General features: G+C 50.1%; 8 protein-coding genes across 8 annotated transcripts; 4 read left to right on the top strand and 4 right to left on the bottom strand.

Moving 5' to 3' along the window:
- Positions 1-2,713: 2,713 nt before the first annotated feature.
- Positions 2,714-4,634, top strand: VTN00DRAFT_2048 (uncharacterized protein; the record flags this gene model as incomplete). Its single annotated transcript, XM_069428223.1, has 5 exons — positions 2,714-2,806; positions 2,866-2,903; positions 2,967-2,992; positions 3,064-3,825; positions 3,928-4,634. 5 exons carry the CDS (start codon positions 2,714-2,716, stop codon positions 4,632-4,634), a joined length of 1,626 nt encoding a protein of 541 aa, XP_069292750.1.
- A 972-nt stretch (positions 4,635-5,606) lies between these two features.
- Positions 5,607-6,011, bottom strand: VTN00DRAFT_2047 (uncharacterized protein; the record flags this gene model as incomplete). The annotated part of the gene is made up of 1 exon (XM_069428222.1): positions 5,607-6,011. One exon carries the CDS (start codon positions 6,009-6,011, stop codon positions 5,607-5,609), a length of 405 nt encoding a protein of 134 aa, XP_069292749.1.
- Positions 6,012-6,121: 110 nt separating this feature from the next.
- VTN00DRAFT_2046 (uncharacterized protein) lies at positions 6,122-7,225 on the top strand (the record flags this gene model as incomplete). The annotated part of the gene is made up of 3 exons (XM_069428221.1): positions 6,122-6,181; positions 6,255-6,643; positions 6,784-7,225. The coding sequence occupies 3 exons, from the start codon at positions 6,122-6,124 to the stop codon at positions 7,223-7,225; spliced, it is 891 nt and encodes a 296-aa protein (XP_069292748.1).
- Positions 7,226-7,357: 132 nt separating this feature from the next.
- Positions 7,358-8,024, bottom strand: VTN00DRAFT_2045 (uncharacterized protein; the record flags this gene model as incomplete). Its single annotated transcript, XM_069428220.1, has 4 exons — positions 7,358-7,436; positions 7,514-7,595; positions 7,764-7,813; positions 7,933-8,024. 4 exons carry the CDS (start codon positions 8,022-8,024, stop codon positions 7,358-7,360), a joined length of 303 nt encoding a protein of 100 aa, XP_069292747.1.
- A 3,300-nt stretch (positions 8,025-11,324) lies between these two features.
- Positions 11,325-12,738, bottom strand: VTN00DRAFT_2044 (uncharacterized protein; the record flags this gene model as incomplete). The annotated part of the gene is made up of 3 exons (XM_069428219.1): positions 11,325-11,366; positions 11,435-11,811; positions 11,868-12,738. The coding sequence occupies 3 exons, from the start codon at positions 12,736-12,738 to the stop codon at positions 11,325-11,327; spliced, it is 1,290 nt and encodes a 429-aa protein (XP_069292746.1).
- A 12-nt stretch (positions 12,739-12,750) lies between these two features.
- VTN00DRAFT_2043 (uncharacterized protein) lies at positions 12,751-13,961 on the bottom strand (the record flags this gene model as incomplete). Its single annotated transcript, XM_069428218.1, has 3 exons — positions 12,751-12,877; positions 13,146-13,726; positions 13,794-13,961. 3 exons carry the CDS (start codon positions 13,959-13,961, stop codon positions 12,751-12,753), a joined length of 876 nt encoding a protein of 291 aa, XP_069292745.1.
- Positions 13,962-17,588: 3,627 nt separating this feature from the next.
- On the top strand, positions 17,589-17,969 carry VTN00DRAFT_2042 (uncharacterized protein; the record flags this gene model as incomplete). The annotated part of the gene is made up of 1 exon (XM_069428217.1): positions 17,589-17,969. The coding sequence occupies one exon, from the start codon at positions 17,589-17,591 to the stop codon at positions 17,967-17,969; it is 381 nt and encodes a 126-aa protein (XP_069292744.1).
- A 2,271-nt stretch (positions 17,970-20,240) lies between these two features.
- VTN00DRAFT_2041 (uncharacterized protein) lies at positions 20,241-21,486 on the top strand (the record flags this gene model as incomplete). The annotated part of the gene is made up of 2 exons (XM_069428216.1): positions 20,241-20,600; positions 20,761-21,486. The coding sequence occupies 2 exons, from the start codon at positions 20,241-20,243 to the stop codon at positions 21,484-21,486; spliced, it is 1,086 nt and encodes a 361-aa protein (XP_069292743.1).
- Positions 21,487-21,898: the final 412 nt, after the last annotated feature.

Genomic DNA, 21,898 nt, shown 5'->3' with positions numbered 1-21,898 from the left:
GTTGCTGGAGCATCCTTTCCGAATCTAGTAGCAACAGAGCAACGGGCTTAACCTAGGTCGTCGGGAGTCGAGAGTTCCTGCAAAATCGGGAAGGGAGAAGGGAGACCTATGCCGACAGGTATGAACCCCCCACCCCCCCGTTTTCGTTCCTCTCCATTCCGTCTGCAGCTTCAAAGGTGGCGAGGGGAAGATGCAAAATGGACAGCAAGCAGGGTTGATTTCAGGACTGGGAGCTACAGGGGCTGCTCTCAATGTCAGTCGCGCCATCTAGCTGTGCGCATCCTGATACCGTGACCGAATATGGTAACCGATCACCAGAAAGCCCTAAGATCAGAGCTTCTGCTTTTCTGCTTTCTGGTCTGCCAGTGCATAATGTCTCTTTGTAGTACTGTGCATGCATATAGAGATATAGACTCATCTGCAGCTATTACTCCCTGGAAAATAAATAACAAGTGACGAAGTCGAAGGTACAAACGGCCATTCTCTTCCATGATGTCTCATCTCAGTCATCAGTCATTCTTATCTTAGATCGCACTTACTAATATCAGATAACTAACATAATGTAATCGGACACCGAGCGGTCCGGCTCCTCAAAGAAAAATTGCAACCACCAACACAGTAGATATTGTCTGGATCTTCACATTTGGCTTGTTGATAATTGTACTTTCAGCTGTATTTAGAGCACAGTTCTGTGTGGCGCTTGATGTAGCGGTTGACCCATTTCTCGCCGATTGTGACGGCGCTCAGTCATAGTATTATTAGCTAAAACTATGGTAGCTCGTCATACAGAATCAAAAGCATGAGGGGAAAAGGAAAGAATTCGCAGGGCTTCGTGTAACGTGATATATATCGGCAAGTAGGACCGGCAGTATCCCGGAGACAAAGGAAATGCTCAACACCGCCTACCTTACCGCCTAGGTGTCTGCCGCGCCGTCACAATATGCAGTGGCTTTGCAGGAGCTGGTCTTAAGCCACTTGATAAAGATCAGGTTCTTGAAAAGATTACTTTTCAACTTTGTACGCCAACACCACCACTTCTTATTGAAGGTTCAATATCATTTTAAACACCTCAGAGTCCTTGTCAGCTTGATCACAAAGTTTGCAGCTTGCAGAAAAGCCTGCAGAAAAGAAAGCTTTCTAGCAGTCCAGTGTCTCATATTCAACAACTTGAAAAGGCTGCGCAGATGGCAATGAATATAAATCTTCTTCTTCAACAAGAAATTAAGGTTCTACAGGCTGAAAATAAGCAGAATATGAGAAAGAAGGCAAGGCGGCATGCTACTCTAGGAAATGATGTCTTTCTATCTGTACAGGAAGGTCAAGATCATATTCAGCAGCTTGATACACAGGTTGAGGAGCAGGTTGAAGAGCCTATATCTAGGCCTCACAAGCAAGCTCCACAACACTGCAGTGGTTGCGGGACTGTTGGACATACAATTCAAAATTGTCCTAATAAATAGCTACATATTCTACGACTAGATAATCTAATTTTTAATGGCGTTGGTGGTTGAAAAGCTTCAAAAACAGGTAGGGTGCGGAGAAAGTGGACAGTTCGGCCGTGTGGACGGCTCGGCCGCTGATTACGCTAGTTAACTACGTTAATGTCACGGAGTGGCTCCTAGGGAGCATTCTACGAGCCAAACCGCTGCGCTACCGGCAAAAGACTAGGATACGAAGCCAACGGCTTCGTATTGCTCTCGCTTATATAGCTTCTTGCCATGCCGTCACAGTTAGTTAGTTAACTATCCCATTACTTAGTAAGCCAAAAAAAAGGACCAACTGATAAGCGCGAGATCGATTGTCTTTTCCGATGTAGCCCCGCAGGGCCAAAGTCGCTTGTCGGACATCCGATCCCCAGCCGCGTAAGCAGCTTTTATTAGCAACGTCTGTGCCTGGACAGGGCTATCCGTTGTGGGAATTTCTCACTGGGGGATCCCTGCTTCAATTTTGGTTCCTGGAAAGTCTAAACAGAGACCTGCAAGTGCGCCGTTGAATGCCCTGCTGTACTGCTCTAAGGGTAGAAAGCCACCAGTTGCAGGACTGATCTAGCGGGGTTTCATGGCGTCAGAAAAACCTTCCATTTGCAAAAGGAGGTGGCTGTTCCTCTGGCTGGACTCTGCTTCCAAAGGCTTACCCCTTTGCCCTGGGCTAAATCAAGTGTTCTGCATCCAAGGTGGTATTAATGGCGCATTATTTCGACAGCTTACGAATTAGATGACGGTGACTACCTAACCTTTAGGCTCTATTCTTCTAAGGGAAGTGGATCGAAATGAAAAGCTTAGCCTGATCTCCTCCAGTTGCCCCAAACGCTGTATCCGGTTAGACGCCGGAGAGGATAATGCCTCATCTTTGTCCTCCATACGGAGCCCTCCATTCCTTTGTGCTACGAGACCTGGCAGCAGCAGCCGTCCAGCCGACATAGACGGGCTTCTGCATCGCACGAGCTGACTGGCTTCCACCGAGGCACGAGCTAGTGAAGGGACTTGCCATACCGGCGCCAGGTATAACAAGCTCGCGCTGCAGGTCCACGCCAAAGAGCTTAGCCCTGACGTCTCCGTGTTTCACTTGACGGCCTGGCAAACGCGTCCCTCTCCAAGCTTAAATTAAAGCCCTTTTTCTTTCCCAGCTTTATATAACCCCGAGAGCTTGGCACATCTCTGTCTACAGGCTATTTCTCTCTCGTTGGACCGTGGTGTTTACAGCCATCGCCACCATGAGGCTCATTCGGCTGTTGCCGTCCGTCATGGCTGCCCTGAGCGCCTTCGTGGGCTCGGGCGCTGCCGACGTCGATCCGATCGTCATTAAGGTACGGTGGGGAAGAGAACAGTGACGATCATCTCTTGGCTTGCTGACTCGGGCATCCAGGGCTCGCACTTCTTCTACAAGACCAATGGAACTGAATTGTATGCCTTTTGTTGTTGATGGTTTCTATCTCTGATTTGGATAAGATGACTGAATCATCACAGCTTCATCAGAGGAATTGCATATCAGGGTAGGTACTCTCAACGTCCTTTTGCTACTTTGATTTTCAAGGCTTGTTTCTGTTGCTAACTTGTACTCCAGCATCTGTTACCGCAGACGATACTACCAATGGCACCGATGACTACATCGACCCTTTGACGGACCCGGCTGGCTGCAAGCGTGACATCCCACTTTTGAAGGAGCTAGACACAAACGTTGTCCGTGTGTATGCGATCAAGCCCGATGAAGATCACAGTGAATGTATGCAGATGCTCGCGGATGCTGGCATCTATGTGATCGCGGATCTCTCGCAACCTTCGCAGTCCATCAATCGCGAAACACCACAGTGGAACAACGCCCTTTACGCTCGCTACACTTCCGTGATCGACTCCCTTGCCAACTACACCAACGTCCTCGGGTTTTTCGCCGGTAACGAAGTCACCAACAACGCGTCCAACACAGATGCAAGCGCCTTCGTCAAAGCCGCCGTCCGTGACATGAAGAGCTATATTGCCGACAAGGGTTATCGCAAAATTGGGGTTGGATACGCAGCTGATGATGACGCAGACATTCGTCAACAGATTCGAGAATATTTCGACTGTGGTACTGATGCTGAGCGTATTGATTTCTTCGGCCTCAACATCTACGAATGGTGTGGGGACTCATCCTTTAAGCAGTCAGGATATGCGGATCGAACAAAGGATTTCGCTGACTACGACATTCCTGCCTTCTTCTCGGAATATGGCTGCAATGCAGTGCAGCCTCGCCAGTTCACTGAGGTGCAAGCGCTGTTTGGGCCTGAGATGACTGGTGTTTGGTCCGGTGGTATCGTCTACATGTACTTCCAGGAGGTCAACAACTACGGTATGAACTTGCTTTCTTAGCATATTGTGCCCCTCCTCCATTTTCTTTCGTTCATTCTCCCGCTGCTTGCTTTTCTTCATTACCAACTCAACTACCCCTTAGGTCTCGTAACGGTCGAGGGCTCCAGCGTCAGCAAACTCCCTGACTTCACATCCCTCTCGAGCCAGATGGCCAAAGCCACCCCCAGCCTAACCAACATGGCCGACTACACGCCCACCAACACTAAGAATGCCGCTTGCCCAACCGTCAACGCCGCCTGGCAAGCCGTTGCCTCCCCCCTCCCACCGACCCCGAACAAAGACCTTTGCAGCTGCATGACGCAGTCCCTCTCCTGCACGGCAAAATCCAACCTCAGCGCCAAGGACGTCGGGAGACTCATCGGCGTCGTGTGCGGCCTCTCCGAGTCTGCCTGCGCTGGCATTAGCACCAACGCCACCTCCGGCAAATACGGCGCCTACTCCGTGTGCGATCCCGCCGAGCAGCTCTCGTGGGTATTCAACGCGTACTACCTCGAACAGGGCAAGAAAGACTCGGCCTGTGACTTCTCAGGCGCTGCGACCAAGCAGAACGCGGCCAAGTCGACCGGCTCGTGTCAGTCGCTCCTGAACCAGGCCGGCAGCTCGGGTGTCGGAACGGTCACCGCTGCTGGTGCGACGGGTAAAGTGGCTGGCGCAACGTCGAAGGGGGCTGCTCCCGGCGGGCTGACGCATCAGGCCTTTTTGGGCGGTTTTGGTCTGTCGAGCGCTGTCCAGATCGGACTCTATTCCGTCTCCGCCTTGATGACCGGCCTTCTGATGGTGCTGCTGTAGATTACCTACCTAAGGTATGGATATCGAAGCATCCCACCTGAGTGAGGCGGGGGGTACGGAAAATGGAACTGAACAAAGATTGTAGCATAACATCAACTATTAGCCTTTCATTTCCATCATCTCTTATTTCTTTCCTTATGTTTTACTAGCATCAGAGACTTCAATGACCTGGATGTCACGTCACACCATGAGACAGTCAATCAACGGACAGAACGAGAGTCCGACTTTTTTCCTTTGTTTTCTAAGGTACAACCAACTCGATCAATTCAACCTGTTAGCGCGCGAGAGAAATAACAATAAAATGGATTTTTTTTTCTTTCTTTCAATCCTTGAGAAGAAAGAAAGTTGAAGTCAAGTAGGGTCGAGTGCAACCATATATTCAAGTCTGGGTAGTTTCGCGCGACCACCTCCCCGCCCTCCCTTCTAGACCTAGATTAGAGTATCAGAGGGTGCAGTCTCAATCTCAGTCAGTCTCAGCAGACATAATGCCCACTGTCTATTAGTAGTTTAGCTCTGTGTACTCTAAATGGCCGACCAAAAGAAAGAAAAGGCACAAAAAGTACTTAATCTTACACAGCTATTATGCTCCTTAGAATAATTTAGGAGTTTACTCACCAGTCGCCAGGTCAGACCTTGCATGTGGTTTTACCTATTAAGTACTACCAGTGATATTAGGTATTAATCAGGGGGTAGATAAGAGCTTAATGCGTACCTGAAGAGCTCATTTAGTGGCAAGCTTACCAGGTGGTGATCACTCCGCAAATCCTATCTTTCTATATAAATTTAACGGTAGTTCTAGCTGGTATTCAGCGGGAGATATTATTAGTATTTAGGAATTGACGACCTGATGAATGTGCCGGCGCGCCACGTAGAAAAGCCGAACTGCGCTTCCTGATTGATTTCTTGCGCGAGTCCAGGTAATTGGATATGATACTAGTCATACAGATAAATCATCAGGCATGTCGTCTGACCCTACCTCAAATTCCCCTTCCTGGTCATGTCGAAATGGTGCCCGGGATGAAGCATATAATGATCCTCCTTTACCGGTTTTGACCTGTTCTTTCTTTGACTCCTCTTTGACTTCCCCGTCTCCTCTCTTCGTCTTATCAGTCTTTCTAATATCAGCTTTGAGCGGACCTCGTACAGACCCATCTGCCAACGTTGTTGCGCAACACTGGATGCTGATGTTGTTGGATCACTTTCACCTCTGACGTCCAGGCTATAATTGAAGTCACCGTCTCTGGAACTCTCCAAGGCGACGTTGGCCTTGTCTGAGCCTCCATCTTCATTCTTATCCTCCTCATCCACCGCTCGTGGCAATGAAAACAAGGCAAACCGTTCCAGATGCAGTGCGATGTGGTCCTGGAGCGAACTCATTGTCTCTAGCTCTGATAGGCATATCGGGCAGGGTCTATCAGGAGACGTTACAGCTGATTCACCAGCATGGATAGTCTGATACGTTGGTATCCCATCGACAGGTCAGTACCATGCTCATTGTGCAGGTGTCCTTGGAATTCCTCGAGTCGGGAGAACCCTTGCACAGGATGGTCTGGACAATAACACGAGGCGAGGCTTTTCCTCGATGATCGGCTCGACGGCTCTGCAGAAATTTTGAAACAGATTGCGAAGGAAAGCTCTGCACCTGTTCCCATGTTCCAGGTTATCTTCGCAGCAAGCCTCCGCGAAGGACCGAGGCAGTGCCACGAGACGATAGTGCGAGTATTCAATCATGACACAGATAATGACAACGATGATGATCATTCAAATAGACTGTGTCTCTCGGAATGTCCTAAGGCTACAACTGCTATGCCTCAGCGCGTATCGCAGGCTAAGCCAAAAGTGACCGTTCTCAGCGACATCTGTGGCACTATTGAAGCAGCCACGCACGGTCAACGCAAAGTAGCCTTTGTCCTCACGAAAAGTCAGCGGATGGGAGTAGTGGCTGCCGATCAGGAGACATTGATTCCACACCACCAAGCTGATACGGTGACGTTGGAGAGCCTTCTCCGGTCAGCTCACAACAGCCCCCCTCGCCGTGGGCCCGCCCTCCCGTTGAAGTTCCGAATGTTGCTTGCTCTCAGGATTGCATCTAATTTCATACAGCTCTTTCACACCAAATGGCTGGGGAAGGCGTTGTCGAAAGATGCAGTTCACTTTCCGTTCGATCGACCGTTGGCGACGCACGGGTCGACGTTGGCCGGCCGTTTGTAGCTTTCACCTCAGACAGTGCTGGCCGGAACTCACGACAGCAGCAGGAAGTGGTTAAACCAAAGGCAGCACTTCTCGAGCTGGAGATCTTGCTCCTGGAGATCTTGCTCCTGGAGATCTGGCACGAGATGACTCTGGAGACGCGATTCTCGCTGCCAGCAGTGCCGGACGGGTACTACGAGCGTCTGGCGCTGGCAGCGCAATGGCTGGACGACATGCAGAACCCGCTGCCCGACCTGTACGACCGGGCGGTCTCCTTCTGCGTCGGCCGCATCATCGGGGCGGATTTGCGCTTCCCGATTGTGGACGACATGAGGTTCTGGCATGCCGTCTGCGACGGCGTCATCGATCCGCTGTGGAAGAACTGCAAACAGTGGCGTTGATAGATAGGTACCTATGATATACATAGGTATACATGGAAAGAAAATAAGGATGCAGCTAATATCTCTGACTGAATACCTAACTTCCCGAAACCAAGATAACAAACATATGACTGAAAGAACCAGATACTGGTTTTACGATCCCGGCATCTCGTGTATATCCGCATCGGGCTTATGGCGCATCAGGGTCTCGAGTTCCTTTATGTCATGATCTCTTTCTTTATCGTTATCAGCATCGGTCATCCTCCATCTTCGTCCTTGATCTCCCCAGGCCCAGCCTAGCAACAATACCCGGGAATGCTCTGCGCGTCAGGACCAAGGATCGCGCCTGGTGGCTGGCACGCCGCGATACCGTTGTACTCGTAGAACACGCCTGTCGATTATAGATATATCTCAGCACAATGTGGTCAGTCAGATCTCCCAAACTCGGAAGAAAGCAGGAAAGCAAGCAGACAGGCAGGCAGACAGAGGGGCTCGATTTGGGAGATGATATGGGCTTTGAAAGGAGAAGAGACGGGAAGAAGAAAAGAAGAATACGTACCAGTGTGGCATTTACATATCCATTCTTTCATGCAGCACTTCTCTTCCCTGCTATAGCACCTCAGTCAGTCAGGGTTATTAACTACATCAAATAACTTTCTTCTTTACTTTTCGATTCCAGTTTCCTTTAAGTAAGTTGAATAGACTGGGCAGGAAGATAGGTAACTTACTAAGGATAACATCCACTATCACCCTGATTTTCAGGGATGGAGCCCTTCGCCACCGGGGTGATGGGATTCCAGCCACGGATGACAGCGCTCATGATGGCTGAAAGAGTGGCTAGCAGCTTCATTTTTTTCCCCTGTACTTTCGTGAACATTTTGATTGATAATTTGACTATTGTGTATTTTGCATATAGTATGAAGATAGGTATGTAAGCAGGTAGATAAATATATCTGTTTCGTGGAGACGTTGTAGCTTGAAATTGGATGGTAGACAACTGTGAAGCTGCGGTAGAGGGAAAACACACTGCCGTCCTCAAGGGCTGTCTTTTATACCCCCATCAAATCTTTTTGACCGCATTAGGTAGGTAGGTAATTTCATTCCCGAAGCTTCTACGTCCTTTTTCAAAGCCACTTGCACATGGAGACGAAATTTGCCTCCAGCTGCATCGAGTCAGTCAGAAGCTGGAACAAAGCCGATGGACTGGACCGCGAGCTTAGCGAAGCTTAATCACACCGTAGATCCCTTATCTTCTTTTCCTTTCAGCCATCCCTGCTGGGTTTATCTTCATCTACGAAAACGGTATATGTGTGTATCGTCTTTGGGCTTGGAGGCGAGCTAAAGATGGACGGAAATGGAGAATAATCAAAAAATAAAAAGAAGAAAAGGCTGTATGATCTCGTTCCAGTGCCTGAAAGACCTCTTGTGGGGATGGAAAGGGAGGGGGGACTGAAACCAACAAAGAGACATTTCGCAAAACAGACCCAAGCTGCTTAAGCTACAGCAATTTGCGGCGTATTGGATGAATCAGGTACCTGCTGAGAACTATCCAGTCAGCCCAGTCCAGTCCGACTTACTGGTCACTAGCCAGGGTATCCTAGCTAGCATAGGGACTAAGAAATGAAAGCAAGAAGCCGAACAAAAATAAATAAGGTACCTAGTGTCAGTTGATCCGAAATCTGGCGATGTAACATTAAGTCAGCCTCCTGGATGACCAAAAACAGACACAAGTTTCCTTTCAAGACAGCAATTGCAAATTCAGCTAGTTGAGAAACACCACTACCCTCTTGGACATCAAAGATCTGAATTAATAATAGGGCAGGGCAGGGCAGTTCCTGGCACTGAGATCCGTGTACAAAACCCCTGGATCCGTCAGAACTATTACGGGCTTTGATTTAGTTCACTTAGTTTCCCCACTATTTGATATACTATCTAAGTGGCTAAATACTTAAGATAAGATAATAATTGCCCGATAAGTCTATATCTATCTACTAATCTGGACTCCTAGACTATCTATCACTTGCACCGCCAAGACGCCAACACGGGGCAGGACATGGCACCAAGCTTCAGGCTCCAGCAGCTCAAGTTATCCTAGTCACCAGCATTAGTACTGGTGCTTAACTTCTTGTCTTCAGGATTAATAATGTCCAACGGAGCTCGTACCTTGCGGGGTACGTTAGTAACGTGCTTAGCACGACTGATCTTTGCGTCATGATATCATAGAGGATATGTACTTTGACAGTACGATTGAGGTCTCTGAACCTATCCGGAAAATAGGAGTGCCTCACCTATAAATTCAAAATCCCCCAAGTGGTTCAAATTTCTTCACATGCTATTCCTCCCTTGATAGCTCATCATGAATACAACCTGGCGGATTCGAGCAGGGATACTGTGGTCGTGCCCTGGAAGAGGATGATGGTGCTGTGAATGTGGAGCCGGAGTTCGGTGGCACCACTTTTGTCCCCTTCTCCGCTCATGCGCGCGAAGTCGAGGACTTCCTTTATGATATTCTGCCATCGAGCGGGGGTGGTTATTATTGTTATTATTATTCCATTCTGAGGATGCTGTATGGATAGGTACTTAATAAGTAGGTAGTTTCTACAGTACTTCCTGATTCTCATTTCACCGCTAGGACAGACAATGAAAAATCAGACTAGATTAGAAGAGGGGGTGTTAAAAAGCTTAATCTGTGAGTGGAAAGAGAAAGAAAGGAAGAACTAGGTGGTATAAAGGTTGCTATAACATGATAGGTATAATCGCTTGTTCTGAGTACTTAAAGCAGGGACCCTAGAGCAGATGTCACTCCCTTTGTACAGTAGGTATTTAGCCGGAAACGAGCGCTCGACCGGTACTGAAGGTACTGTATCTACTCGACTGGTTGTTTATACTGTACAAAGCCTAAACCATCCCCATCTTTCAAGGCGAGAACCTGACGATGAAGTGCTGAGGCTGCTATAAGGGTACCACCAAGTCACGTGGCCTCCATCTGTACCCCACTCCCAACTACCAGGTACACAGTAATCCTGGGGACTCGCGTAGTTTCTGTGTCGCGTTATATAGCACCGTATACCTAGTAGTACTACAGTACAGGTACTGTCCATTTACCTAAGTACATAACCTATGCAGCTATTATTATCACAACAATCACAACAGCATCTGCTACGTACAGTACAAAGGTAGATTCTAGATCACTACCTGGTACCCCTCAGGAGCTCCCTACCTAGGTACCTTCTGCACTGGCTGTATAGGTAGATACCGACAGCTAGCCAAGTCACACTTATCAGGTATCAAAAACCAATTTGTGGTGTTGCCAGCAGTGGCTTCTTCAAACGCAAGCATGCGCCAAGTGTGCTGGGCATGCTAGCCTGGTAACCAAGACCCTGACCTTCATGCGATCTGCCGTGAAAAGCATTATCCCCCGCGATCGTCGGTCGATCTCCATTTGTATGCCCATTATTAGCAACCACCTATCCTGCCGCTACCTGCATACTAGTAATGACTACCGTTTGTCTCCGCTTTCTTAAAATAACGTAGATCTGCGAGATCTACAGACTACGACCACGACATATCCACCCTGACAATGGGGGTCAACTCAAAACGGACATAACCTTCAATTCATACTCAAACAACTATCACACAGGGTATAAGCTGGAAATAGACCAGGACCGCCTTGATCGCCGACCTCCACGGCAACTTCGCTTCGCTCCATCCCGTGATTCTTGTCATCTGTCCCACGCGGTGCTGCTGCCATGTGCTTTTGCGATATCGGGTAACAGAAGGCACAAGTAAAAATGGAAACGATGATAAATAGAAGGGGAACCAAGGCTGCTGATTGCATAATAGAAGGTTAAGATCTAAGGACAAAGGTCTCCGGATATAACCCTGAGGAGACGTGGAAGAAAGAGACTGAGATCCAATCCAAGCCGCATAATAGCACACTAAGATACATAGAAGCAAGCAAGCACAGTGACCGCAGATCGTGACAGGTAAAGATGGACAACGAAGACAGAGACGGCCGATGCCAGGTCGGCGAGACGCACATGTTTTGACGATCTAGGACGGACACTAGAGAATCATATTGGATTGGATAGCTGTCTTTTTATACAAGATGCGAGCTAATCTAGTAAAAAACGTATCTGGCGGTTCCAGACATAACTTGGGTCTGTCATAGCAAGTGGTTAGTAACTGAAAGACTCGAATCGCAAGGGGGAAACGGTGCTGGGGACGTACAGTGCAGCCATCGCTGTTGGCACCGGTAGAAGAGTAGAACATTCCGTTCTCGTACTTGCAAATGCCGCTGAGGTTGTCACCCTCGATCCGGATGTTGAAGTCGAGCTTGGCGTTGGTGGTAGGCTTGTTCTGGAAGATCGAAAGCCACACACCGTTCTTCTTGCCAACACCCAGGTTGATAGGAGCCCAGTTACCGATGTTCTCACTGCCATCGCCCCACTGGCAACCCTTCTCGGTAGAGATACCCTTGGGGTTGACGTAGTACTGAGCAGAGGTAGGCGCGTTGTTCCACTTGAAGTAGCTGTCACCGTCAGGGCAGGTAAGCGGCTCGAGAGCTCCAGAAGTCAGGCTGAGAGGAATGGTCTCAGACTCGGTACCTGAAAATTGGGTCAGCAACAACTCCAGGAGAGCTTGCTATCCTCTGCAGACTTACCAGGGTAGTCAGTACGGCAAACGGCAACCTGCTCGGGCAGAGTGTTCTGGACCTCAACGCCACCAGTTCCAGGAATGCAAATCTTCTTCGACAGCTCGGGGTTGGTCAGGTAGAGCTTGCCGTTCTTGCACTGGAGGCCACCAACAGACTGGCCGGTGGAGCCCTGGGTGCTGGGCCACTGGGACTTCTGGTAACCGGGAGGGCAAGCATAGGAGCACATCGCACCATCCCTGCAGGTGTCACCGAAGACAGCAGTGATAATGTCACTGACCACCTCGCCAAGGATGGTCACGTACTGAATGCCAGACCAGCCGCCAAGTCCAAGGTAGTCGAGGGGAACAGCACCGTATTCGGAGGGGAAAGTGTCACAGTCAAGCACGCCATCAGGGAAGTCACTGTTGATGCCCGCGCCGACGGGGCTGGAGCTAGGGCTGGGAGCCGGTGTGGAAGAAGAGCTGCTCGACGAGCTAGAAGAGGTAGTCGGCGCAGCAGTGGAAGTTGGTGTTGGCGTCGACGTCGGGGTTGGGGTCGTAGTTGGGGTCGGGGTCGACGACGGGGACGTCTCGTAGAACTGCGCAGGAACCGCGGTGGAAATGGGCGCGGCGCTCGAGGTCGAACTGCAGACGTCCGCGGGAGCCTCGCCGTCAGCCCACAACAGCGAGCCGTCGGCGATTCCCTGGCACACTTTCTCGGCAGAGATGGGCTTGCCGTCAAGCTCAAACTTGTAGACAGTCGGGCCTGGAACGTTGACGACCTCGGTAACGTCGGGGACGCGCCTCACATGGTTGTGACGGTGCGCGTGGTGGTGAGGCTGTGCCGCCATGACGGAGCCCGCCGTAGCGAGGCCGAGGGCAACGGAGGTGAACTTCATTGCGGATTGCTTTCAGCGATATTGTCCTGATCGGGAACTTGACGTCAAGTCGTGAATTCCGATGAGAGGGCTGGCAGGAGATCTGTCGAAGACCTCTTGAATGATGTAGATCCTTGATCGATCCAAAGCAGACGGTACTCTATGTATCCCGGTTAGTAACATATCGCATCCACTCCCACATTGGCAATTGCGATGAGAGGTTCTGGACAACAGTCACGCTTGGCCATGAAGACAGTATTCCCTCTGCACAGACATCTCAACATCTTGTAGATGCCCAGCGTTGACATCGTCAGAGGGTTAACAGATCTCCAGTTCAAGTGGACAGGATGCGCCAGGTGCGCGGTTGCGACACAACTGTCGGAACACAGTGCAGGATATCCACAGAGCGAACAAACAGTAGCACATACATCGATCGCACGAGCAAGCCAGTCGCACGCTTGACAAAAGAATTTCTGTACAGGAAGGAGAGAACGCTCAGCAGATGTCGCGCTCTCAAAACACTTTGCAGGGATAGGTCGCTGAGATGGTGGATTTTTGGACTAAGTCGCCGTTCAAAAGAAAGAAGAGCCTTGAGAGAGAGAGATAAAAGAGATTTCCGAATGAACGTGGTAGAGAGAACGAGTCTCTCTGGTCGGATGGAAAACTCGATGGAAGACGCAAGAGAAAGGCGTGGAGATGAAGCGTGTGAAGGAAGCGGAAGAGGGAATAATGGGGGGGGGGGGATCGGGCAGATGAAGAGGAACGGGGCCCGTCCAGGACCCAGCAGGGCGGCCGCCCAGGGGCAGAGGGCAGCACGGGACGGGTGGGTGGAAAGAAGCTGTTGCAGAGGAGGAGCCAGGCATGCTGCAGGGCTCACGGTGCGTGTCAGCAGGGCCAGGGGCGTGTGCGCAGCCGGAGAGCCCGGTGGAGTTAGGCAGCTCAGGAGGCAAGACCAAGACGCACACACTCCCTGCTGGCCGTGGCTGCTAGCGTTTTCTGCCGTGCTGACCTAGCGGTGTCTTGCCAGTTTCCCCGTGCGGTCTCCAGCTTGTTTTGTGTTTTCCTGTTCCTGGCACTAGCCAAGCTTGGCGCTCCCCCGAGATTGCTCTGGGCCGCCGTGGCCCAACCAGATGCCGAGGCTGTGCATGGCCCCTGCCAGGTACACCAATCAGCAGCGGATCGCCCACCGCACATCCCAACTCCTGCCGGTAAGGTGTGCTCGACTCCTCGCCCGCCTGCCCCATGTCTGCCAGCAAGATCTGCAGCTGCAATGCTTGTGCTGAGCAGAATAACTGATCCTTCCGATGGTCTAGTTTAAGTAATCCTCACCTCAAGAGAATGACTAAGATTATCATCCATGGGCAGGACCACCGTCGATAAACGGGCACTCTTTCGCAGACATGACCCCTGGAAAGGCCATAGCCCTAGCCTCGAGTCTCCTCAGAGTCCTCTCAGATGGATACATCTCTGGTCTGGCCAAACATCGTCTGCGCTCTCCACGCGCTACTGGCGGTGTCCTCTTGGCCCCCGATGAGGAAACGGGGAACTGTGGATCAGCTGTAACGGCCAGGCTACCGCCACGGCTCTGGCTTCTGAACATGTTCCTTAACTGCTTTCCATGCCGCTTTCTAGCGGGCAGCCAGAGTGGAACGGGAGGCGAGTCGCGATAGATATTTAGTGTGCACCCAAGGCGCGGGTGGGATAATCGACTAACGCCCGCGCTGCTGGCTGCAGCTGGCCAGACCCTTGGCTCGGGAGTCTAAGTCGACTCGGCACCACCCCACGGACCTCCCTCTTGCGGTCTCATTATGGTCCGCGTAAACGGCTGACACGAAGCCCTCGACACTCGAACTCGAACAGAACTATCCATCTGAACCCGCCAAGAACGATACAATTACCGGAGTCCTCCGTAGCAGAGATACGGTTCGGAACTTGCATCCGAAAAATAGAGGTAAAACTCAAGGTTCTTAGCTGGTTCCTCTCCAACGAAGAATGGGAAATGCACGCTGCATAGTCGTGTCGTCGTCATCATCAGGATCGCACTAGGTCGATCTGGGTAAGAGATAGAGGGCACAACCGTGGTGACCTTCTTCGTAGAGTAGGAATTTACCTGCGCTCCCGCGCCCGCTTCGTCCCGGTAAATTATGCTCGACTCACGATCCGAAAACTAACGACAATTCTCTTCGGTTCCTTTTAATAATCCTATTCTTCTTGTGTGTCGGAGTTCCATCTGTTGTTGCCGCTTACCCGTCGGTTGCAAAGAGACTCAACTACTATGGAGACTAGTTGAAAATCGTGGAACGATCACTACCACACGAAACTCAAAGTCAGACTGAACGGTACTGCGCAGATATGCTCGAGCCTTGAGCCTTTCTCCTCCGACGGCCCACAATCGAGTGTTTGGTCTTGGACGAGCTAAGGTGAAGGACTGGATTGGTCCGTGTTCTTAATGCGACATGAAAGACAGGGGAGATGCTGGCAGACTGGGGCGACTATAAAACTGCAGGAAAGGAGAATCGGGTAGGGCTATTCTCCTGGTCATTTCTTCCAGTCCACGTGCGCTCCCGTCATTCGTTGCGAGGATGTTCCCTTCTGACCTTTGACAGAAATCTCGGGCGAAGAGGTCTCCAATTCAAGTTTCTTTCACAGTCACTACAGCGCAATTCGGAGGTAGGCCACTGCCGACTGGTGGCTGAACTTGAAAAGACTGTCTGTGGCTATGGGGAGTTCGCGCGTTAAGTGGCGTTTGCTATATACTTCCGAGGTCCATATGGGGTATGTATATTATGAGTACCCGGCAGAGACACCGTCAACGTGAAAAAGAACGCTAGACTGCAAGCAGAGATCTAAGACCAAAGGACATTCTGCAATCGGGCACGGGCTATCGTGATTCGTCTAGGTACCTATTTGAGGGGAAATGTTTCATGCTAGCATGCCTAGACTCGCTACTAGCACTGTCAATAATGGCGCTAGCAATAGTGGTGATAAGCTTGGCCTGAGTGACATCCCAGCTTAACCAAAACCAGCGCAAGGATACTATAGGTCCTGTTGACCTGTGCTCGACACAAATATGCCTAATAATAACGCTGACTGGCCTATGCTGATGGAAAAGTGATCACCTGTCAATCCTATCTCTTTCCATCACCGTTTCTAGTCTATTGCAGTGGAGAGTAGACAAACGCTTTGTCCAAGAATAAGATTCCAGACTAGACATGCCTGTCAGTCAACTGCCTTTCTCATTTTAAAAATAAACTTAATTAGTGTGTATTCAGAAGCACACCGCCAGGTGCCATCCTGTGCTATGTGCTTGTAACAAAGCACTGGGCCTACTGAGGGCGCAGCTGAATGATTACGTATCTCCGCGCGACTGTCGTGCTACCTTAGGTACCTCAGGCTATTCACCCCTATCACAGCCACGAGTTTCATACTCAATCCATTTTCTCACCGCCTCAGTCGCCGGCTGGCAACGGCCCGAGGGGCGTCAACGCAACCAAATTAGGACATCATCACGTGACACACCTTGGCATTGACCAAACCATGGGGCCTTCAAGGTCACGGGTTACTATTTCTGTCTTATTCCGCATCTATTCTACAGCCCTATGGACTATTATTGATTTTCTTTTTACGTCCACTCCTCCACTGTTTCTGGTTGTGCCAAAAATAGGAACCAACTACTACTCTATATGGTATACGCACGTACTCTTATCCATAGATCTTGCTCTCAAGGCTGCGAATCCAAATCTCGAAAGGTGATGGTTGTGATCTGGCCCATCCCGACCTAAGCAGAAAACTCCTCAGGCAAGAGATTGATTAGAAAGGAAGAAGGTAGAAGTTGTTCATGCAAAAGGCTACTTGCTATAAGTAACATACCTACCTATTTAGTGCAGTACCTAGGTAGTAGGTGGTAAGCGAGCAAGTCTCAATGATTGTCGAGCTTCTTCAAATTCAATATCGAAGTCTCCCTCTTGCCCCCACGCCTTGGTTCCTCTGTTGGCATCGCTGCCATGATGCCGAAATCTGCCTGCTTAAATAATAGTGATCTAGCCTAGCCACGGTTCCCGAAGAACGTCCGAATACTGCCTACCTACTTTAACAGGGTAGCACATTCCAGAGCTTTACCACCATCCTTTGGGGTGCCGCTCAAATGCCTTTATTTCGACTGGAATTCTCTGGACTGGACACCATTGAGAACAGAGAAATAAGCTTATTCACTATGTTTAATTTAAGCAATGCCTAACTACTAGCTAACTTTCTGTCAGATTCCAGGAAAGATCTCTGCTTTAGTGTAGCTGTCATGTCGAAAGTACCACACATCGCAGAAATCATGCTATTAATGTGTGGTCTTACACCACTGTGAGGTCTCCTTTCACATAGGAGTGCCGCAGGGTCTTGTATGCCCAGGGTATTTTTTTTTCTCTAAAATAGACAGAACGGGAAGCCAGGACCGATTCATACAATTCAGATGTCTCGCAATCTTACAAAAAAATTTGCAACATGTGTTAATTTTCTATACCAGCAGCTCATTCACATCTTCTCTGGCTCTCTCCTTCCAGTTAGCTTATGCTGCAGATTTGGTCATACCCGAGTCTTTCAAAGTGTGCTCTACTTTTCTCATCAGCTTCCTTGTTACAAAATCGTCAATCTCCATTCTCTCTTCCGGAGCCAGCAATTGAAGACGATCTTCCAGACCCCCCTCACCAAAGAACCTCCTGTCAATCTTCGCCCAGTATATCATGTCGAACGCCCAACTCTTTCTTGCCGCATAATTAACCCAGAAGTCCCCGCTCTCCAAGTTCTCCTTCATATGCATCAATATACTCCATGATAATGAAGGGGCCCAGGCCAGCTGGATCCTCTTCGGCCATGCCATGATGAAGAACATGCGGGACTGGAATGTCGGTGTGACGCTCAAGGAAACGCATCACCTCAACTTCTCGCTGGACTTTGAACATCGATACCCCGGGACAGGGAACCCGCATGACTGCCGAACCGCCATCTTCGAATTTCAGACGGAGCCAAACGTTGAAGGCCCCGCGCTTGGGAGAAAAGAGGTTCTGGGCAACACCGTTCCTCCATTTCGCTATCAGCCTCCCGGCTTCTTTCAAATTTTCCACACTGAAGAGCTTGTCTTTCTTTCAGGCGTCAAAGCGACTGTCGCTCCGCTCCCATGTCTCATCATCAAATTGCATGCGTCTCTCCATCGTGTGGAACAGTCTGGGGAAGTCCACCTCACTCGGAGCTCACTGCCATAACTTGAAGGCGTAAGTACCTACCTACTTACGTAGCATCCTAGTCTGCCTCACTGCTGCGAGACACTTGTCGGGGATCTACAAAGATGACTAAGGACGTTCCTAATAACTTACGGACTTTTGTTCTATGAAGTCCCTGTACTGTGATAACTCTCGTGATAACTATTCTAACCCCAAAATCTCAGCTGTAGTAGCAGCCAAGTTCTATCCATCTCTTACATGTAGACAAGGATGGCCCCTGCTATTGTCAGTTGAGGGAGGGAGCATCATTTTTTCTTCTCCATTGGACCCGCTACTACAGAGTAGTATACATGCATTGATCTTGGTCTGAAGACTACGAACTCAAACCTCAAAGATGATGGTGATTTGGCTAGCGAAAAATTTCTGGAGAAAGAGCAAGAATAAAAATGAAGCGATTCACAATATAGATAGGCCTTTGATAATATCTAAAATTATTAAAAACTAGGTGGGGCGCTGTCTTGGATATAAGGGTTGGGCCCTTCCCTATCTTGGTCGGCCGAGGCGAATTCTACAGTAGCAGCTGGTCTTGGTAGAGGTGTCGACTGACAGGAGACTGCCTAGTTAATTAAACCCTGCGGTCACCACAAATACAGTAAATAAAAAGGATATGTTGGATATGTTTCTGTTTCTAGTTTGCCACCGCTAGTAGAGCGAGCCTTAGATACAGTACCTTAGTCTTTAAATAAAGTAATGCCGTGCTACTGCCATCCTACCGCTGTGTCAACCCTTTTCCGTGTAGCGTAGCATCCTTAGCATCCGCTAGATATGCAAGGTAGCTTTTGGCAAAAAGTTACGCTGTCCTGCCTAGTCCTCCCCCATCCCTCTTGGCACATTCCCACTACATCCATGCCTGATATGTTAGGTTTCTATATAGGTAGGTATGGCCTATTAGATTAGGGTTACTAGTGGCACGTGAGTGGAATCAATTTGCATACTCGGCCTGCATCGACAAAGCTGCAACATCATGGACGGAAGAAAACCTTATGCAAAGACTATATATGTGAGGAAGCAGTTTGTATCCACAAGGTCCGTAGGTACCAAGGTACTTGGTACCTCTGCACAGCGCGTACAACAGTTCCGGCTCCGGGTGAGGCTTCGCACACGCAGCATTTCCTGCTTAATATCTCTCAGACCACAACTTGAAGACATCGAATAATGCCTAAGCAGCTGTGAGGATCATACTACCTGAAAAAGATGTATGTTCCAGTGGATCTGTAAGACGGCGGGGTTGATGTCTGAGCCCCTCGGCTTCCCGGGCACGTGCCCGGGAATCGTCACCTGTCTCGGCGCAAACCGGGCAACACATGGGTGACACGCGCAACGGGCCGGTCTACCATCTACCAGAGACAAGTCACTTCGCACCCTACTATTGGCCTTAATAATTGACAATACTCTGTGTGTACTCCATACCCAGGGACGGCGCATATAGTCTGCAGTCATTTCCCTGTTTTTCGAATACTACTGATGAGGTATCTCATCCCACACTCTAGCTGTCGGCGTATCCACAGATTCCACACTCTTCCATCAGACGGTCATGCCAGTCCTTACTCTTTCCACTGCTAGCGCCCATTACCAGTGGGGCAGACCGGACAACGGCAGCCATCAATCTGCCTCAGCAAAATAGCGTCACTTTAAAATGAGTGCACTTGTTGTACGCAGTACGCAGGAGATGTACCTGTAAGTTGGCATCCGATCAATTCAATTCAAATTATCTGATAATGATGACAGTCATGTGACATCGAACCCGAAGACTGTGTCACGAGACCATGCGGCCTGAGAAAAGTGGCCGTCAGGTCCCAAACGGCGCAAACGAGAGGAATTCGTGGATGAGACAAAAGGACTCCAAACAGGCATGCCGGGTGCCAAGAACGACCTGATGCTCTATCCACAGATAAGCTCGCAGCCAATGCGGACACCAAATCGGCGATGTGCTGTCGGAGCCGATCCCAAGTTGAGACATTCCCCCCTCTGCGCGTCCAAAACCGACTGCAGATTTTCCGTGCCTCCGATAGAATCGCATCGAATTGCTCGACAGAAGGACCCCGCGTGTAGAATATATATCCCTCCAGGGGCCTAATTGCTAAATCCTGCACGGTCTCAGACGTCGTCTCATAGCATAGAACCGGTCCTGTCCACTCCTAACCGCCGCTCCTCGCCCAGACGCACCAGTTTCGTCTGAGCGACAAAATCCGGGAAATCCCAAGCCGATCAAGATAGACATCTTATCAATTCACCTCCCTTTCCCGGCTAACAATGGCGGTCCCTGGCGCTGGAGATGCGGTCTCCAACAAGCCCAAGCGACTCAACATCGGAGTAGTCGGGATCGGCCGCATGGGCCAGCGCCATGCTCTCAACATCCTCCACCTCGTGCCCAGAGCCAACCTCCTCTGCGTCTGCTCGCCAGCTAAGCCCGACCTAGAATGGGCGGACCAGCACCTAAAGCCGTACGGGGTGCAGATCTATGAGACGTTCGAGCAGATGATCGAGACCCCCGGTCTCGAGGCGGTCGTCATCTCTTCGGCGACGGCCCTGCACGCATCTCAGACCCTCGTATGCCTGGAACGGGGAATCCATGTCCTGTGTGAAAAGCCCATCACTACCGATCTCCACGAGGTACGTACCCAGTCAGTAATCTTTAGGTTTTGCTCAGTTGTAGAGGTCATCCAGGCACCTATTTCCAGTCCGCGTAGTTGGATATATAACAAGATTTCCCTCCCCCCCTTCTTTCCATGGATCACTCTTCAGTTGAGAATGCTAATTTCACCCTGAATAGCTTGCCACTATCATCAAGAAGGCGGAATCCCGTCCCGAGACCAAGTTGATGGTCGGGTTCTGCAGGCGCTTTGATGAGAACTACATGCACGCCCGGAAGAAGGTCCAGGCCGGTGACATCGGCACCCCGATTGTGCTGAGATCCCAGGGCTGCGAGCTGCTTGACAAGAGCGGCTTCTTCGTCCAGTATGCCAAAGTCAGCGGTGGCATCTTTGTCGACACGACCATCCACGACATCGACCTGACGCTGTCTTTCTTCGGCGAGGACGTCAAGCCCAAGGCACTCTGGGCCACCGGTATTGCTGCCATGCACAAGGAGCTCGCCGAGTTCCACGACGCCGACAACGCCGTCGGAGTCGTCGAGTTCTGGGGCGGCAAGATCGCCTACTACTACCATTCGAGGACGACGACCCACGGGTACGACAACTGCACCGAGGTCATCGGAACAGCTGGAAAACTGTCCATCAATCTGGTCCCCAAGATGAACCGGATCGAGATCTCGGACGCCCATGGCATCCGCAACGAAGCCATGCCCAGCTGGAGCGACCGTTACGAGGGCGCCTTCGTCACGGAGCTCAAGGACTTCACCGCCGCCATCCTGGACGGCACCGAACTTCCCATGAAGCTCTCCTCCGCCATGACCTCCCTCCGCATTGCCCTAGCCCTCCAGGAGAGCCTTGTCACCGGGAAGAAGATCGAATTCGACGAAAACGGAAACAAGATTTAGGTATATTGCGTACAGATGTCAAGCTCACTTCTTGTAGACGCGCGTGTTACGATATCATGACCATAGACCCATTGAGCGAGCGTCTGAGGCGTAAGGATACCCACATTGTTGAGTTTGGAGCAAGGGCGCATCGGTGCATAGGTATCCAGGCAGTTTTCTACGTATAGAGCATTTTATAGACAGACCTATTCATTCATATTTTGTCCCATTTAATTCCCTTTGCATTACGTTTCCCTGAAGTTATCTCTGCCTGTCAGGCAAGAATAATCACTGAGTTCGCGACGAGGATTTTGGCGAAATGATACAGCGCTGTTAAGCATAATATTTCCCGAGTAATGAGCAGGCTTCACAGACAGCACTCTCGACAGGTGCAAGCACAATTCTCAATCACAAACTAAGCAAGAAAAAAAAT

The sequence above is a fragment of the Thermoascus crustaceus genome (assembly GCF_041956765.1).
Source record: "Thermoascus crustaceus strain CBS 181.67 unplaced genomic scaffold VTN00scaffold_1, whole genome shotgun sequence".
Taxonomy (NCBI): domain Eukaryota; kingdom Fungi; phylum Ascomycota; class Eurotiomycetes; order Eurotiales; family Thermoascaceae; genus Thermoascus; species Thermoascus crustaceus.
Note: the sequence above shows the minus strand (reverse complement) of the source record. Positions and strands in the feature narration are given on the sequence as shown.